Source organism: Crotalus tigris, unplaced genomic scaffold (assembly GCF_016545835.1).
Source record: "Crotalus tigris isolate CLP2741 ecotype Arizona unplaced genomic scaffold, ASM1654583v1 scf7180000024367.1024689, whole genome shotgun sequence".
In the NCBI taxonomy this organism is placed as follows: Eukaryota; Metazoa; Chordata; class Lepidosauria; order Squamata; family Viperidae; genus Crotalus; species Crotalus tigris.
In genome coordinates this window covers 704534-723202 of record NW_024100536.1, presented here as the reverse complement: position 1 = coordinate 723202, position 18669 = coordinate 704534, and the positions used below count along the sequence as shown (strand labels likewise).

The following is an 18669-nucleotide window of genomic DNA, read 5'->3' as shown; positions in this document are numbered from 1 at the left end:
TGCTATGAAAGAATCCAAGAAGAAGATATGGAAGAACCCTTAAGAGGGACTTGCATAGAAGATTACAGTCTTAAGAAAAAGGGAGTGTGGGAAACAAACTCAAAATAACCTGCCTTGATTTTGTCGAGTGTAAGATAGGACAGAGCAAGCCTTGACAGGTTTTCAAGAACCCGTTACTTAACCCAAGACAATTCCTGGAAGCCTTGCACTGTCTGTCTCTCGATCACACCTAGAAGAGCTGAAATCAATAATGAAGCCTATCCAAGCTTCTCTGTGTCCTGTTTATACTAAATAAAATCAAGACAGATTATCTTTGAATCTCTTTCTCACCCTTCGTTCAGTCTCTGGACTAACTGATTGCTTCTCAACCTCTCTCTTCAACAGCTCTTGTGTTCTTTCTCTAAGATCATTTCTAAATTCCTTTACAAAGACTCAGAAAGTCTCTCGACTTGGTAAAAAGAGGCTTAGGGTTTCTTTCAGTCTCGGCTTAAAAGATTTGGGTGTTCTGCATCCAAAGGTCAGTCATCCAATTGAGAGGAAGGGCTGGAGGCCTTAAAAGGAAAACCAGGGACCAGCAGTTGTCCACTGGTTGAACCATACACTCTCTAACTCTCCCCTCTGTGTTGTTATACTGTCCTTCCCATCCTTTTCCTGGCCGATATGGCTGTGGTTCATAGCTTATCTGGAATCCCCCTGCAAATTTTGCCGCTGGTCGTTGCCAACTACGTAGGGCAGTACTCTTCTCCGTTTCAAGGCCATTAGCCAGCAATGTCCAAACACATTTCCACGGTCATGTAGTCAACCTGACTACATATCAAAGACACACTGAATGCTATTATCTTTCCACTGTGGTGGTACCTATTTATCTACTCACATTTACATACTTATGAACTGCTAGGTTGGCAGGAGTTGGGGCGAGGACAAGAGCTCACCCCGTCACTCGATGCTCAGGTCTCAAACCTGGGCTGCTGGCTTTCCAGCCGACAAGCCCAGCGTCTTAACCACTGAGCCACCGCACCACCCCAACCTACCTGGAGAGCTTCCAAATTGTGAACTATTGTCCTAGATCCAGAAGGGTCTAGCACAGAAGACAGCTCAAGAAAGCAAGGCTAGATCTATCTAGTATCCTTTGTTGCTCTCACCTTTGATGCTATGCCCATGCGCTAATGATACTAGTGGGATCTGGGCTTTGCCCAAATAACTTCCAGGTTCCCCTTGCTCATCGTCAAAAACATAGACCCACAAACTCTCCACAAGCAAATAATGGTGCAGCTCAGGAGTGATCTGCAGAGTAAACATCTTCACATCTTCAAAGTCAGGGTTGTTGCTGGACGGGATGATGGGTGTGTCGTGATCCGGGAAAGTGAAGAACTGGTACACGACATATGGGCTGGTCTGGGAGCCAATCCAACGGCTTCTCAAATTGGCACAGCTCTTGATCTGGATGCACAGCTCGTTCCAGCTTACGCCTTCGGTCTTCTAAGGGAGAAAAAAGGAATGGTGGTGATGCAGCAAGGAAGTAGCAGCAGTTGCTCAGTTCACAGTTTTTTCAAGTCTGAAAATATTCATTTCTTGCTGGAAGTTTTAATAAGTGGGATTTTGATTCTGAATAGAAACACAGTAGTGTTTTCCTGCACTGATTCTTTCAGCCTGGCAGTGGTTGTACCCTAATATGTGATCTGTGGAAGAGATAGGCCTTTGAATACTGTAAGGTAACAACAGAGGGTGAAGAAACAACTGTAGTTCCATCTGTGGATGGAAGCTGTGGAATATTTCCAATACCATAACTATGAATGGCCACTAAACAAAGAGTCATAAATTGAGGATGACCTGCAGGGCAACTTTGAGCAATGCAACCATTTCATGAGATTCACAAACTGGAATAGAATAGAATAGAATAGAATAGAATAGAATAGAATAGAATAGAATAGAATAGCATAGCATAGCATAGCATAGCATAGAATAGAATAGAATAGAATAGAATAGAATAGAATAGAATAGAATAGAATAGAATTCTTTATTGGCCAAGTGTGATTGGACACATAAGGAATTTATCTCCAGTGCAGAAGCTCTCAGTGTGTACATACAAGCCATTAATGATAAATCATGATCATAGTCATCTAGACCTCATCAATCTTGATAAATCATAGTCATCAAGACCTCGTAAATCATGATCATAGATGTCAAAACCATAGTAATCAAGACCTACTTGTACCATGTGAATAGGAGATGCCCTAAAGTTGCTATAGGGCAGCGTTTCTCAATCTTGGCCCTGTTAAGATGGGTAGACTTCAACTTCCAACAGCTGGCAGGAGAATTCTTGTAGCTGAAGTCCACACGTTTTAAAGTGGCCAAGAGTGAGAAATACTACTATAGGGTATTTAGGAGAACTTGAAAACTCTTTAAAATCATTTTTAATGGTCAAGTCTTTGGCAGAATGATGGCTTGACTTTCCGCTAATGGTTTCTGTTGGGTTGTAGCTTTGCTTTCTGGCTTGTTTGCTCCTAATTTTTTTGTGTACAAACCAAGAAGGATTAAACCCTGACCACAAGTCTTATTTTTGAACAGTAGATCAAACTCCTTTTTCTTACTCTGGCGCCTTGTGGTTGCCAGCTCGGCCGGGCTACAATCTGAGTTCCTGCTCCATCAGAGAGATACGGTTGACTCTGATGGCGGGGCCGTTGCTTGAATGGAAAGTGAAGTCTCATCCCGTATTCCAAAAGACCATAATCCTCACCCTTGGGACCTGGAGGGATAAGGGTAGGGAAACAATGGAGAAAGAAAGCCACATTTGGATGGATGAGTTGGAGCCGAATAAAAGTAATAATAATAAAGCAGCAGAATACACGAAAAAGAAGCGAAGAAGATAACAAAATATAAAGACCTGCAAATGGAAATAGAATAACGGTGGCAAAAGAAAGCAGAAGTAGTACCAAAAATACTAGGCAACTTGGGTGCAATCCTAAAACATCTGGAGCACCACTTGAACAACATGGGCATTGACAAATTCAGCCTCAGTCAATTGCAGAAGGCAGCTTTACTCAGAACAGCTTTCATTCTGTGACAATATCTGTAACACCATCAAACATCCAGATCTGCCTATCCCAAGTCCTTGGGAAGATCCTCTATAGGTAGACAAAAATGCTAAATCCAGTCTGAACATCTGGTTTATTGTGTGACAAACTGTCAAACACCAGGGTAATCAGAAGAGCCAGACCGTTCAAATGGGTATAAAGGTTTATTGTAGGCTTAAGCTGTCTACAAGAATCGGACGCGCGAACTGTGCAAAATTGGCTGAATTTGATTTTATGGAGCTCCTGTGTGAAGCACCCCTTCCCAATTTGACCTCCTGCAGATTGTGTGAAGCTTCTGATGTGCCAGACTCCTTATTGTGCAATATAATATCAAAGATTTGTAATACACAGATCTAGATTTAACAGATTGGGAAAACATAGCTCTAAGAAAGCTGTTTTGAGCTCTAAAGCCGATCCTCCCTTCTTCCATTCAATTCAAAAGTTCACTTTGATTTCAAAGAAGAGGTTAAGCTTCCAGGAGATGCCATAAAGGAAGCCTCCTTAGATATTCTCCCACATCACTGCAGCTGTTAAATTAGTCACACAGTTCTGACTTTGTTTGTCAGTAGGTCACCAAAAGGGATCACATGATCCCAGGACACTGTTACCGTCATAAATATGAGTCCGTTGGCAGGCATCAGAATTTTGATCAAGTGACCTCGGGGATGCTAAGTGTGAAAAATGGTCATAAACCACATTTTTCAGTGTGAACAGTCACTAAGCACACTGTTGTAAGTTGAGGACTACCTGTATTTCATCACTTTTTGGGGGGTTATCACATTTTTGACACCTTGCTAGGTGACTGGTGGTACTCGAATATTGCCATATTCCTAAAAGTGGTGCAACCTCAACTACATAAGTAGGATACATGAAAGTTCAAGCGCCAAATATGGAAACTAAGACTCATCTCATGGGTGACTTGGGATCATCGTCGTTCTTCTTACCACGCAAGACTGCAGTGCAATGAACTTGCTCTGCGCTGTCCAGCACTTGGCCAAAATGCAACCAGCAGGAGGCCAGGATGGTGTGGTCAACAGCAGAGGCCACGTGGAGATCCAGGCGAGAAGTGGCCCCTTGCAAGTACTGCATGAAGAAGGAGTCAACCTGGACCACATATTGGGAAGTGAAGTTGTAGTGGGGCCGAATGCCGTGGGCCAGAGGTGTACAGTGGGTCTCAAAGTCATAGAAGGCATAGGTGCAAAAGGTGAGAGGTTCGGAGTCTCTCAGAAGTTGGACGGCCTCAGCTGACAGAATTGCTCCAGAGATGTGCAACTCAAAGAGTTTCTCCCCGTGTTGTAATTTCAGAACCTTGCTAGGGACTCCTTCATCATCAACGTCACTGTCAGGTGGTCGAAGTCGGACAACTCTTGTTCCATATGCCACATCCTTCAACTTCTCTGGGGAAAGAAAAAAAGAAATAAACTTTGTTCCTTAGAACTGCCCACAAACATTCACACATATTTGCTGACTCTCGAAAAGGAATTCTCAAGAGAACTCAACTCATGTTTGGTGGCGGTCATTAGGTTGGGGCATCAGATCCAGCGGAGCAGAATGCCACCTACTGATAGATATGATATTTTGATCTTGTGAGGCTCTGTCACAAAGTGGTTGACAAGGAAAGGGAACGTCCACATTCACAAAATGATTGTCACAGTAGGCATATTAAGACACACAAAGCATGCACCCTTTTTTATGTGATGGGGCAAGAAGGTTGACTAATCGCAAGGGAGATGTTTGCAGACAACCTGGACCATTGACTATCATTGATGAGGGGTCTCCAAACCTGACAATGTTAAGATTGTGGACTTGTGGACTCCCACAATTCCTCAGCCAACTGCGAAGTCCACAAGTCTTAAAGTTGCCAAACTTGGAGGCCCCTGAAGTTGATAAGCAAAGTGCTGCAATTGTCTTCTAAGGTTCTAGTGTAAATGAGTTCTTCAACAGGTCAAGCTGAAGTCAAGTCAATCCTCCTTCCAGTTGAGCGCAGAGAAGAGCAATGAAGATGATTAGGGAACTGGAGGCTAAAACATCTGAAGAATGCTTGCAGGAATTGCGTGCGGTATGTGTACTCTAATGAAAAGAAGGAGTAGGGATGACATGATAGCAGTGTTCCAAAATCTAAGGGGTTTCCACAAAGAGGAGCAGATCAACCAATTCTCCAAAGCAGGACAAGAAGCAATGGATGGAAGCTAATCAAGGAGAGAACCAGCCTAGAAATAAGGAGAAATTTCTTGACAGTTAGAACAATTAATCAGTGGAATGGCTTGCCTTCAAAAGTTGTGGATGCTCCAACACTGGAGGTTTTTAAGAAGAGATTGGACAGTCATTTGTCTGAAACATTATAGGGTCTCCTGTTTGAGCAGGGGTTGGACTAGAAGTCCTCCAAGGTCCTTCCAGCTCTGTTATTCTGTTTTATTTCCATTTTTCCATAAGCCAGAGAAAATCTGTTTCCATGTTACCACCAATCATCAACTGGTAATCCAAACGCTCATCATGTGTGACCCAAGAACTGTCTGGTTGAAATGGAAAACTCATCTATGCACATCTCACTTTAGAAACTAAGATACAATACAGCTGTAAGTGGTACGGAGAAGGAAATTAAGCCTCAAGGAAAGGAAATGCCTCAAATATATCTGCCAGGTTTCTCAGTTCCATAAGAGAAGGATGCTTGGGTTTCAGTCTCGAAGGCAAGGTTGTGTACCTCGAGACTACATCTTTCCTTCTTGAATTGTGGGACAAGGTTTTCAATCCTACTGAACTGTGGTATTCCTAAAAATGAGCAGTAGAAGACAACGTGTATACCTTTAAGCTGATGAATGTGAGCATTGCGCAGGTCCAGAAGCTGGTCCATCTGCTTTTGCTGATCCTCATGCTCCTGTTTCTCCTGTCTGGACTGCGTCAGCACCTTCTCTAATTCCACCTCCAACCAAAAGAGCAGTCAACAGACTCAACTACAATTCATATCAACTTCCTCATCATTCCACCTATTTACCCTGTAGCATAATCAATGATCTCTATTAATTCACCAGTGGTGTCCTCTTACAATTATTATCCTTCCAACTGGCCCAGTCATTGGCCAGGGAATAGAATAGAATAGAATAGAATAGAATAGAATAGAATAGAATAGAATAGAATGGAATGGAATGGAATGGAATGGAATGGAGTGGAGTGGAGTGGAGTGGAGTGGAGTGGAGTGGAGTGGAGTAGAATTAGAGTAGAGTAGAATTAGAGTAGAGTAGAACAGAAACTTTATTGCCACTTTAAATATACACTAAATATACACATTTAAAGTGACAATACATATGTATCGGCATACATTAAAATGAAATTTTGTTGCATTCTGCTCTTAAAGGATAACCATTATGCATATACCCACATACACATAAATATATGACACAGAGAAACATCATAGTCTAGTTTGAATGTATACATATGCATGGCAAAAAAAAAAAAGAATCCTGTGAATTTACAAGAGGGACAGCATAGGGAACAAAGCTGTTACAGAATGTAGTAGTCCTGCTATAAATACTTCAAAACCTCCTCCCAGAGGGGAGCAATAGAAACAGACCATGAAGTGGTGTTTGGGGTCTCTAACAATGCTTTGAGCTCGAAACACATACAAGTGCTTATCAGCAGTGTTCCTGAATCATGGGAAGTGAGCTTCCTATAATCTTCTCAGCTGTCCTTACCACTCTCTGTATGGACCTTCTATCTGAGGCTCTGCTACCACCAAACCAGACAGCAATGCAGTTTGTTAAGATGCTCTCCATCATGCCTCTGTAAAAAGTGGCCAGGACAGAAGGAGAAAGATGTGCTCTCCTCATCCGACGGAAGATACCAGAGGCAGAGAGTATTTTCCAACAGGTGAGAATTAGTAATATCATGGACCTTAACAAATCCTTCATCGCATCCTAAGTATTAGTCATATGTATATTCAACTGAAATGTAAATTTGCAAAATTGGGTTCTAACCAAGCTTAACCTCAGAGAGAATATTGTTCATCTAACTGGGACATTGTAAATATACATCTAGAGCAACCTTGTTGCTCAAGTAATATTTTATTTGTATATATTGCTAATCCTCAAGGTCCCCCATCTTAGGTGTTGGATATATTTTGGTTGCACCTGATAATCCCGATTAATGCGATGCTGCAAAATGACCATGTTGCGTGTCTTCTCCAGTTCTAGCACTGTCTCTGCATGTGCAGCTTCAGCCTCATGAAGTTGTCGCTTGATGCTGTCCTGGATGAAGATTTCAATCTTTTCCTGATCTCTTTCTGGAACGTCTGCTGACAGACTCTGGAAAAAAGGAAAGAAGGAAGGAAGGAAGGAAGGAAGGGAGGGAGGGAGGGAGGGAGGGAGGAGGAGGAGGGAGGGAGGGAGGGAGTGAAGGAAGGAAGGAGGGAGGGAAGGAAGAAAGGAGGGAGGGAGGGAGGGAGGAAGGAAGGAGCAGAAACAGAAAGAAAACAAAATATGGAATTTAAAATGCTTGGAACTGTCAAAGCAACTCAAGGAAACATAATCTACTACCGATATTATCTTGGTATTGTCTGCTTTCCTATTCTGCATTGAAATGTTTTGCAAGGTTACAAGCATACTTACTTCTTGCTTGTTCAGACAGGAGCACCTTCAAAGAACCCTTTTCAGACTGAATTAAGACAAACTACTTCAAAAACCACTCATCCCTTAAGCTTTGTTACCTTTGCTGCTCAACCTAGCTGAGCCGAGGTGGCGCAGCAGTTAGAGTGCAGTACTGCAGGCCACTTTAACTGACTGTGTTCAGCAGGTCAGCGGTTCAAATCTCACCGGCTCAAGGTTGACTCAGCCTTCCATCCTTCCGAGGTAGGTAAAATGAGGACCCAGATTGTTGGGGGCAATGTAAATATATATATACATTGCTTACTGGTGTACACCGCTTAGAGAGTGCTTGCACTTAAAGCGATATATAAGTCTCATAAATAAATAAAAACCTAGATTCATAACCACCTACCTGAGTTGCGTTGGATTGAGGTGGTTCCTCTGGCACCTGGTTTTCCAAGATGGCCAGCCTCTCCTGAAAAGAGTTGACTTCCTGTTTCAGCGCTTCATTCTGAGCTTGTTAAACAAAGCAAAGAAAATTAGGATATTATAAAACTGGATTGGATTTGGCCCAACACGTTCTTCATTGAAGATGTTATGTTATGTTGTTATTACATTGTTGTTATTCTTATGTTTTATCCATTGTATTTTTTTATTTGTGGCTAAGTCATCTCGAGCGTTGTATAGAAAAAGGTTGTGCATTTGTGTGTGTTCATGTGTGTGCATCTGGACTTTGAAAAAACAGATGGAAAGAATATGGATAGTCTTCAACTCTGGTGTTGGAGAAGAGTCCTGAGAATACCATGAACAGTCAAGAAGACAACCGAATGGTTCATGGAACAAATCAACTAAATTCTCCCTTGAGGAACTAATGACCAGGCTCAAACTATCCTACTCTGGACACATTGTCAGGGGTACTTCCGGGTTGAAAGGATTAGCCAGTGACATCACCATTGCCCTGGGGAAGCCCAGTTGGAGGCGCCTTCCATGCCCCTGGAGGAGCTGGAGTGAAGGACAGGAGCTCAACCTTCCCCACAGCAGCTTTTGGGTCTCAAACATGGGCTTGCTAACCTGCTACCCAGCGTTCCAACCACTTGGGCCACTCAGCTCCTCTGGACACATTATGCTGGAGAAGGCTTAAAGGCTGAGAAAGGTGGAAGAAAAGAGACAAACAACAGCAAGATGGATAGCCTCAGCTACAGTAGCCATACGTGCATCATTAGCATTTTGTTGTTGTTGTTAGTTGCAAAGTGGTGTCCGACCTATCATGACCCCAAGGACAATGTTCCTCCAGGCCTTCCTGTCATTTACCATCTTTTGGAGTCCATTTAAGCTCACGCCTACTGCTTCGGTGACTCCATCCATCCACCTCATTCTCTGTCGTCCCCTTCTTCTATTGCCCTCAATCTTTCCCAGCACTAGTTTCTTCTCCAGTGAGTCCTTTCTTCTCATTAGGTGGCCAAAGTATTTGAGTTTCAACTTCAGGATCTGGCCTTCTAAAGAGTAGTCAGGGTTGATCTCCTCTAAGACTGACCTGTTTGATCGCCTTGCAGTCCAAGGGACTCGCAGGAGTCTTCTCCAGCACCATAGTTCAAAGGCCTCAATGCTTTGGCGCTCAGCCTTTCTTATGGTCCAACTTTCACAGCCCTACATTGCAACTAGGAGAACCATGGCCTTGACTATACACACTTTTATTGTCAGGGTGATGTCTCTACTTTTTAGTATGCTGTCTACATTTGCCATAGCTTTCCTCCCCAGGAGCAAGCGTCTTTTAATTTCTTGGCTGCAGCCCACATATGTGGTGATCTTGGAGCCCAGGAAGATAAAATCTGTCACTACCTCCATTTCTTCCCCATTTATTTGCCAGGAATTGAGAGGGTTGGATGCCATGATTTTGGTTTTCTTAATATTGAGTTTCAAGCCAACTATAGGGTTACTAATTTAACAATGGCAGTGATTCACTTAATAGATGTGGCAAAAAGGTTGTAAAATGGGGCAAAGCTCACTTAACAAATTTCTCATTTAGCAACATAAATTTTGGGTTCCATTGTGATCATAGGTTGAGGACTACCTGTATATTTAAATTCCCTTAATCAAAATTTGCATTAAAAAAAATTCACTTAGGTCTGCCTTGCATTTTGCACAAAGATGCTGCATAGAGTCACTGCAAGCTTCTAGTTTCAACCAATCCCTTACCTTGTTCCTTTTTTAGCTGCTCCTCTAGAATTCCTTTCTCTACCATGGCTAAGTTGAGCTGATCTGCCAAAGAAGGAGCATTGTCCTTTTGGGGCACCTGGTCTGGATTTTGTGGAGCAAGATTGATGCAACTGTTGACATAAGGGTGATAGAAAATCAAGGAAAAGTAAGATACCTGTGTTTCCCTCAAAATAAGAGTGGATCTTATATTAATATTTTTCTCCAAAAGATGCATTAGGGCTCGTTTTCCAGTTAAATCTTATTTTCAGGGAAATATAGTACTAAATGTATCTATCTGGCTGACGATCTTAACTGGGGCTTATTTTTGGGGTAGGGGATAATATAATGTAATGTAATGTAATGTAATGTAATGTAATGTAATGTAATGTAATATAATATAATATAATATAATATAATATATATAATTAATATAATATAATATAATTAATGTAATGTAATATATTATATTATATTATATTATATTATATTATATTATATTATATTATATTATATAGACCCAACCAGTACATAAGCCCAAGCATGACTTTTCAAGATGCTCATAATATATCTTGAAAAGTCATGCTAGGGTTTATGTACTGGTTAGGTCTTATTTTCAGGGAAATGGTAGAATAACAGAGTTGGAAGGGACCTTGGAGATCTTGGTCTGCATTTTAAGGTATCCCCAAACTCTTATTTATTTATTTATTTATTTATTTATGAGACTTATATACCGCTTCAAGTGCAAGCACTCTCTAAGCGGTGTACACCAGTAAGCAATGTATATATATATATTTACATTGCCCCCAACAATCTGGGTCCTCATTTTACCTACCCCGGAAGGATGGAAGGCTGAGTCAACCTTGAGCCAGTGAGATTTGAACCGCTGACCTGCTGAACACAATCAGCTAAAGTGGCCTGCAGTACTGCACTCTAACTGCTGCGCCACCTTGGCTCTTAGAGAAGAGCTCAACACAAATGTGTAATGGAAATATTTCGTGTTCCAAAAAATGCACTTGATTACTTTTGTTTGATAGCACTCAGGGAAGTTAGCCCAGAGAAGGAAATATTAAAAGGGCAGAAAAATATTTTTTTCCTCAAAAGGATTTTTAAAACCAAAAACCAACCCTGGCCTCATCTCTTTGCCCCAGGCAGTAGCCAGCCCTATACAAATGCAGATGTAAAACCATCAGAAAGTTGGAACCAGAGAACTCAAGAAGACAAAGAGAAAATCTGCATGCCCCACCCAAACTCTAGGAATCATTAGCCCCATCACCAGGGAAGCAGGATATGATAATAGGATTAAACCACAGATATCAAGGCCTAGAAAAACACTCAGAAATACCCTCAAAGTTCATGCCAGGAACAGGAAACTATTCCAAACAAAAGGCTAGAGGGGGTATAAAAACCTACTGCCCATGTGCTCAGCCCTCCTTCTTCTCTCCTCTGTTCCTTCCTGAAAGGACCATCTTTCTGTTTCTTCAATAAATTGTAACCTTCTTCCCAAAGCAGTCGCCATGTTGCTTATTTATCCCCAGCTTGGATGAACCAGGATGAAGACTTTAATCCAACAGCACTTCTGTACCTGTCCAACAGTCGGTCATAATCCATCTTTAATGAATCTCGCTCTGCTTCCAAATCTTGGATTCTTTCCTGGAACTGAGAATAGAATTCTTTATTGGCCAAGTGTGGTTGATACTGGGAGACAAGCCATAAAGGCTTTTAAGGGGGAATAACCAGCATTTGAACTGGACACCAGAGCAAATCAGCAATCATAAAATAGGCATTACATGGCTTCATCTAGCTGCAGAAAGACCGCAGCACTTTGAAGCAATTGAAGCTTCCCAGGAGTCTTCAAAGGCAGCCCCAGGGCGAATGTGTGGCAGTAATCAATGGCTTCATAGTTCCTCACCTCTTTCAGTGTTCCCCCCAAGGGTAAAAGGATTTCCAGTCGGCTTTCCAGCACGGCCACCTTCTGGGTCTTCTGCTTGAGGTTGGCATTCAGATCATCCAGCTGAGCCAGCAAGGCTTCACTGGCACACCTCAATGCCTCTTGTTTCTGGTGTAGACAAGAAGAAAAGAAAGGGGACTCATAGGATCTAGCCTCTTGGATGGCCTAGGAGCCCCATTCTTATATCTACTACGCCAAAAAATAATGATTGAGAAAGATCTTTGCTGGAAGTGAACCTCAGAAGCCTAGACAAAGGAGAGCAGATTACAGATTAAGGAGGACAAGAGGAACTGGCTTTGTTTTGTACATTTCCTAGTGTCAAATTCAGCATTTCCTACAATAAGGATCTTGTTGCTATGAAAGGGCAGATAAGATCTCTCTCTCTCTCTCTCTCTTTCTCTTTTCTCCCCCATAATTCCTGAAAATATAGGCTGATGAATATTAGAGCCTTCAGTTAGATGCCCAGCAGCACTTAGCATTCACACTGAGGCCTAAAAATGTGACCTCTGTTTTACAAGAATGTAGAAACAGGAATATTCCAAGCACTGAAGAATAATAATAATAACAACAGTAATAATAATAATAATAATGATGATGATGATGGAAGGGACCTTGGAGGTCATCTAGTCCAACCCCCTGCTCAGGCAGGAAACCCTATACCATTTCAGACAAATGTTTGTCTAGTCTCTTCTTAAAAACTTCCAGTGTTGGAGCATTCACCGCTTCTGGAGGCAGGTTGTTCCACTAGTTAATTGTTCTAACTATCAGGAAGTTTCTCCGTAGTTCTAGGTTGCTTCTCTCCTTGATTAGTTTCCACCCGTTGCTTCTTGTCCTGCCTTCAGGTGCCTTGGAAAATAGCTTGACTCCCTCTTCTTTGTGGCAGCCCCTGAGCTATTGGAACACTGCTATCATGTCCCCCCTCATCCTTCTCTTCATTAAACTAGACCTAGCCAATTCCAGCAACCGTTCCTTATATGCTTTAGCCTCCAGTCCCCTAATGATCTTTATTGCTCTTCTCTGTACTCTTTCTAGAGTCTCAACATCTTTTTTACATCGTGGTGACGAAAACTGAATGCAGTATTCCAAGTGTGGCCTTACCAAGGCATTGTAAAGTGGTATTAACACTTCACGTGATCTTGATTCTATCCCTCTGTTAATGCAGCCTAGTACTGTAATAGTAATAGTAGTAAAGTTGGAAGGGACCTTGGAGGTCATCTAGTCCAACCTCCTGAGGCAGGAAACCCTACACCATTTCGGACAAATGGCTGTCCAGTCTCTTCTTAAAAACTTCCAGTGTTGGAGCTTTTACTGCTTCTGGAGGCAAGCTGTTCCACTGATTAATTGTTCTCACTGTCAGGAAGTTTCTCCTTAGTTCTAGGTTGCTTCTCTCCTTGATTAGTTTCCACCCGTTGCTTCTTGTCCTCCTTCAGGTGCTTGGGAAAATAGCTTGATTCCCTCTTCTTTATGGCAGCCCCTGAGATATTGGAATACTGCTATCATGTCCCCCCTTGTCCTTCTCTTCGTTAAACTAGACCTACCCAATTCTCGCAACCGTTCCTTATATGTTTTAGCCTCCAGTCCCCTAAGCATCTTTGTTGCTCTTCTCTGTACTCTTTCTAGAGTCTCAACATCTTTTTTACATCGTGGTGACCAAAACTGGATGCAGTATTCCAAGTGTGGCCTTACCAAGGCATTGAAGAGTGGTATTAATACTTCACATGATCTTGATTCTATCCCTCTGTTAATGCAGCCTAGCACTGTGTTGGCCTTTTTGGCAGCTGCAGCACACGGCTGCCTCATATGTAAGTGATTGTCCACTAGGACTCCAAGGTCCATCTCATAGTTACTACTATTGAGCAAGGTACCCCCTATACTATACCTGTTCATTTGGTTTTTCTTGCCTAAATGTAAAACCTTACTTTTTCTCCATTGAATTTCATTTTGTTATATAGCGCCTAGTGTTCAAGTCTGTCCAGATCCTAGTAAGGTAATGAAACATCTGCAAGAAAACAAGCAAGCTCAGACTGCACCAAGGATCCCACTCTATGAAAGCGCCAAGACCTACCTCATGCAAGACAGTAATCTGAGCTTTGGAGATCACCAGTTCTGAATTCTTCTCCCATAACAGCTTCTGCAGCCGAATCAGCTCCACGTTCTTCTGGATGGCAGCTCTGTTGAGCGACGGAAACAAATTGGCACAGATCAGCGATCTCGTCCAGCCACGCAAATGCGCAATCAGCCCCATCTATGCAAAATCAATACCTCAAGAAAAGATTTCTTACTGAGCAGGCACTAAAACAGTGGGCTAGTCTCGAGAAATGCCCTGCTAACTTACAGTATATCAGCCTGCAAGGATTTGCTGTTATGCAGATCTCAGCTTATGATCACAATTCAGCCCAAAATTTATTTTGCTAAGATGTAAAGTGAATTTTGCCTTTCTTGCCACAGTTATTAAGGGAATCACTGCAGTTGTTAAGTTAGTAATGTGGTTAAGTGATTCTGTCTTCCCCATTGCTTTTTCTGAAGGCTGCAAAAGGTGATCACATGACCCAGAACGCTGCAATGGTCATAAATATGAACCAGTTGCCAAGCATCTGAAATTTGATCACATGATCATAGGGGTGCTGCAAAGGTCGTAACTGTGAAAAACGGTCGTTTCACTTTTTTCCGTGCCTTTGTAACTTCAAATGGTCACTAAACGAACTGTTGTAAGTCGGGGATGACTTGTATTTCCTTGTTCCAGGTCAAAAATTTATAACATTCCCAATTTCTAAATAACTGCCTAACCTTGACATGTGAATTTCTCTCTTTTTAAACCAAACTTCAAAAACCACAAGCACACCCAACATCGAACTTCTGCTTTAGTTGAATTTATCAATGAAAGCAGAAGAAGAATCAAGAGCGCTGTAGAAAACAAGGCCTTGGAAGACGTTTTAGGTGTAATCCTAGATTAAATCCTAAGTGACTTTGGGACAATCATCAGGAGACAGTGAGTTCTAGTCCTGCCTTTGCCATGAAAGCCAGCCAGGGGTCTTTGAGCCAATCAGGAGACAGTAAGTTCTACCGTAGTCCCATTTTAGGCATAAAGTTGACTTTCTTTGGGCCAATCACCAGGAGATGGTGAGTTCTAGTCCTGCTTTTAGGTATGAAAGACTCTTGGATGACTTTGGGCCAATCACTCTCTCTCAACCCAGCTCACTTTGCAGGGCTGTTGTTCTGGGAAAAATAAGAGAGGAAGAAATTGTTTAAAGAAAAATCAGGTCCAGTTCCAAACTGGGAATAAAATGGAGGCTGTTTAAGAAAGAAGGTTTATTGGGAGACTGGAATGGTGTGTTAGATACTCAAAGAGACAAAAAAGGATCTTCTATCTCTTTCAAACAGGCTAAATTACCTAAAGCCTTTTTGGAGTTGAAAGAGGACTGGGAGCTGAGAGACTACTGGCGTGAACGCAATCAGGAGGAGAGAGATTTCACCTTCTTTTCAGACAGACACCAATCTTTTTCAAGGATTGACTTCTTTTTGATCACAACTGATTTATTTTTCAGGCTAAAGAACGTTAAAATTTTTCCTAGGACATTGACGGATCATAGTCCAGTTTGGATGGAGTTGGTCGATGAAAAAGAGGAGAGGAGATCGTGGAGGATGAATGAAAACTTATTTAGACAAGAAAAGAATGTCCAAAAATTAAAGGAGCATTTAAAGGATTATTTTGTTTTGAATATGCATAAGGGAACTTCAATGTCTATGGTATGGGATGCAGGTAAAGCCTTCATGCGAGGGATTTTGATACAAATGAATAATGCTTATAGACAGAAGCAGATTCAGAAACGTAAGGAATTGGAAAATGAGATTAAATTAAAAGAAAAAACTTTGATTTTAAATCCCACAGATGAGAAGGACATTGACGGATCATAGTCCAGTTTGGATGGAGTTGGTCGATGAAAAAGAGGAGAGGAGATCGTGGAGGATGAATGAAAACTTATTTAGACAAGAAAAGAATGTCCAAAAATTAAAGGAGCATTTAAAGGACTATTTTGTTTTAAATATGCATAAGGGAACTTCAATGTCTATGGTATGGGATGCAGGTAAAGCCTTCATGCGAGGGATTTTAATACAAATGAATAATGCTTATAGACAGAAGCAGATTCAGAAACGTAAGGAATTGGAAAATGAGATTAAATTAAAAGAAAAAACCTTGATTTTAAATCCCACAGATGAGAAGGTTAAAGAATCTATAAAATTGCTTAAATCACAATTTAACATGCTGATGGCTGACCAAACTGCAACTAATTTATTGTATATGAAACAAAATACATTTTGTAATGCTAACAAACCAGGGAGATGATTGGCATATCAATTGAGAAAGAAACAGAGACAGAGAATTATAGATAAAATAAATTATAATGGTAAATTGGTATATCAGAAGGAGCTGATTAAGAAATCTTTTTTAGATTATTACCAAAAATTATACAAGAGTACTAAAGTACAGGTTTTAGATATAGATAACTACTTAAATGAAGCCAACTTTCCTAAATTAACAGAAGATCAGAAACAAGAAATTAATGGTTTGATTACTAATGAGGAAATTGAGATGGTGATTAAAGAAATAAAATTAGGTAAAGCACCGGGCACGGACGGCCTGACATCTATTTATTATAAAACTTTGATACAAGAGATGGTTCAACCTTTAAGAGAACTTTTTAATAATATATTACAGGGCTCAGAGATTCCCCCGTCATGGGGTAGAGCTTTTATATCTTTAATTCCAAAAGAAGATCAAGATCTTACTTTACCAAAGAATTATAGACCTATATCTCTTTTAAATGTAGATTATAAGATTTTTGCGAAAATTTTAGCCAATAGGCTCATGAGGGTTTTGTATCATGTTATACACACAGACCAAACAGGTTTCATAACTGGAAGGTATATGAAGAATAATGTCAGACAAATTATTAATTTATTAGAATACTTAGATAAAAATAATCAAGTTTCCGCAGGATTGATATTTTTAGATGCTGAAAAAGCTTTTGACCAAGTGAATTGGCAATTTATGTTAAGATTAATTGAGAAAATGTATTTTGGAGGAAAAATTCTACAAGCTCTTGGTGTTATTTATCAAAAACAAACGGCACAACTTATAGTTAATGGGGGTTTGTCAGAGGTTTTTACAATAGAAAAAGGGACTAGACAGGGATGTCCATTGTCACCACTGCTGTTTGTTTTAACTTTGGAAATATTGCTGATTAAAATTCGAGAATCACAGCAAATAAAAGGAATAGAAGTCAATAAAAAAGAATATAAATTAAGAGCTTTTGCAGATGATTTGGTGGTTACCTTATCACAACCTATACATTCTGTACTAGAGTTACTACAATTGATATATCAATATGGATGGGTTTCAGGTTTTAAAATTAATAACAATAAGACTAAAATATTATCCAAAAATATGACCAATCTTGATAAGCAGACCTTGGTTAATTTGACAGATTTCGAGGTTGTTGATAAGGTAAAATATTTGGGGGTTATTTTATCTGTCTCTAATGCAAAACTGTATAAAAATAATTATGAAAAGTTGTGGGTCAAGATACAAAGAGAATTGAAAAATTGGGAGAAGTTGCAATTATCTCTTTTGGGAAGAATTGCAGCAATTAAAATGAATGTTCTGCCAAAGTTTCTTTTTTTATTTCAAATGATACCTATTTTAAAGAATGAGGTTAACTTAAATGAATGGCAGAAAGGTATCAACAAATTTATCTGGGCAGGGAAAAAACCAAGAGTAAAACTTAAAATTATGCAAGATACTCGTGAGAGAGGTGGAGTCAAGGTACCGAATTTGAAATTGTATTATGATGCTGTGGTTTTAACATTAATTAGTGATTGGATTAACTTAACAAATGTAGAAATGCTCCTCTTGGAAGGGTGGGATTTACTTTTTGGATGGCATGCCTATTTAATTTTTAATAAAAAGGTTGACAGGGTTTTTAAATCTCATATTATAAGGATTTCCTTACTTCGGGTCTGGAGAAAATATTATAGAACGGATTCTAAAATTCCATTATGGGCCATACCATGGCACGCGATAGAGGGGATAAGGAGAGGAGTTAAGATGGATAGTGTTTCTTATGCACAGTTACTTAGATGGGATGGTAAAAATTGGCAGTTAAAATCTTTGGAAGATCTAGCACAAGAAAATATTATATATTCATGGTTTCAATACAGACAAATTGTGGATAGATGGAAGGTAGATTGTAATGTGGGTTTGCTTAGAGAAGATGAGAATTTTTTTAAACAAGTAAAAGATCAAAGACGAACTCACATTAAGAGAATTTATGGGGTGTTAGTAGAATTGGACTCAGAAGCAGAATTATTTAAAGAATGTATGATTAAATGGGAACAAAATTTTGGTGAACCAGTTCTATTAGATACTTGGGAAACTATTTGGGTGAGAAATGTTAAATTTATACAAGCTCAGAATTTAAGGGAGAATTTTTACAAAATGTTTTACAGATGGCACCTTGATCCACAAAAAATATCTCGTATATATCCTGACTTACAGCCTAAATGTTGGAGATGTGGATGTTTGGATGCTACTTATTATCATATCTGGTGGTCGTGTAAAAATATAAAAGCCTTTTGGATTAAGATATGGTGGAATATTCAAAGAATTTTTAGAAGGAGGGTAAAATTTACCCCACAATTGTTTTTGTTAGGTATTGTTATTGATTGTGATACCAAGGAGATTACATTGATGTTAAATTTAATTACAGCCGCAAGGTTGTTAGTAGGGCAATGTTGGAAGAAGGAATCTTTGCCTACTTTGCAAGAGTGGTTTCTCAAAGTTTCTTACCTGGCGGAAATGGCAAAGATTTCGGCT

At 40.3% G+C, this 18669-nt stretch overlaps 1 protein-coding gene across 3 annotated transcripts in view; it reads right to left on the bottom strand.

Moving 5' to 3' along the window:
* Nucleotides 1-18669, bottom strand: part of RPGRIP1 (RPGR interacting protein 1) — a 56927-nt gene that overhangs the window by 21892 nt on the left and 16366 nt on the right. For all 3 annotated transcript variants that reach the window (XM_039327777.1, XM_039327779.1, XM_039327778.1), the window contains exons 7-16: nt 13861-13966; nt 11757-11903; nt 11430-11503; nt 9848-9978; nt 8064-8167; nt 7199-7372; nt 5877-5994; nt 4019-4471; nt 2592-2746; nt 1143-1479 (exon numbers count right to left, since the gene is read on the bottom strand). In XM_039327777.1, coding sequence (XP_039183711.1) covers nt 1143-1479; nt 2592-2746; nt 4019-4471; nt 5877-5994; nt 7199-7372; nt 8064-8167; nt 9848-9978; nt 11430-11503; nt 11757-11903; nt 13861-13966 — 1799 coding nt within the window. The remainder of the gene's footprint in view (nt 1-1142; nt 1480-2591; nt 2747-4018; nt 4472-5876; nt 5995-7198; nt 7373-8063; nt 8168-9847; nt 9979-11429; nt 11504-11756; nt 11904-13860; nt 13967-18669) is intronic.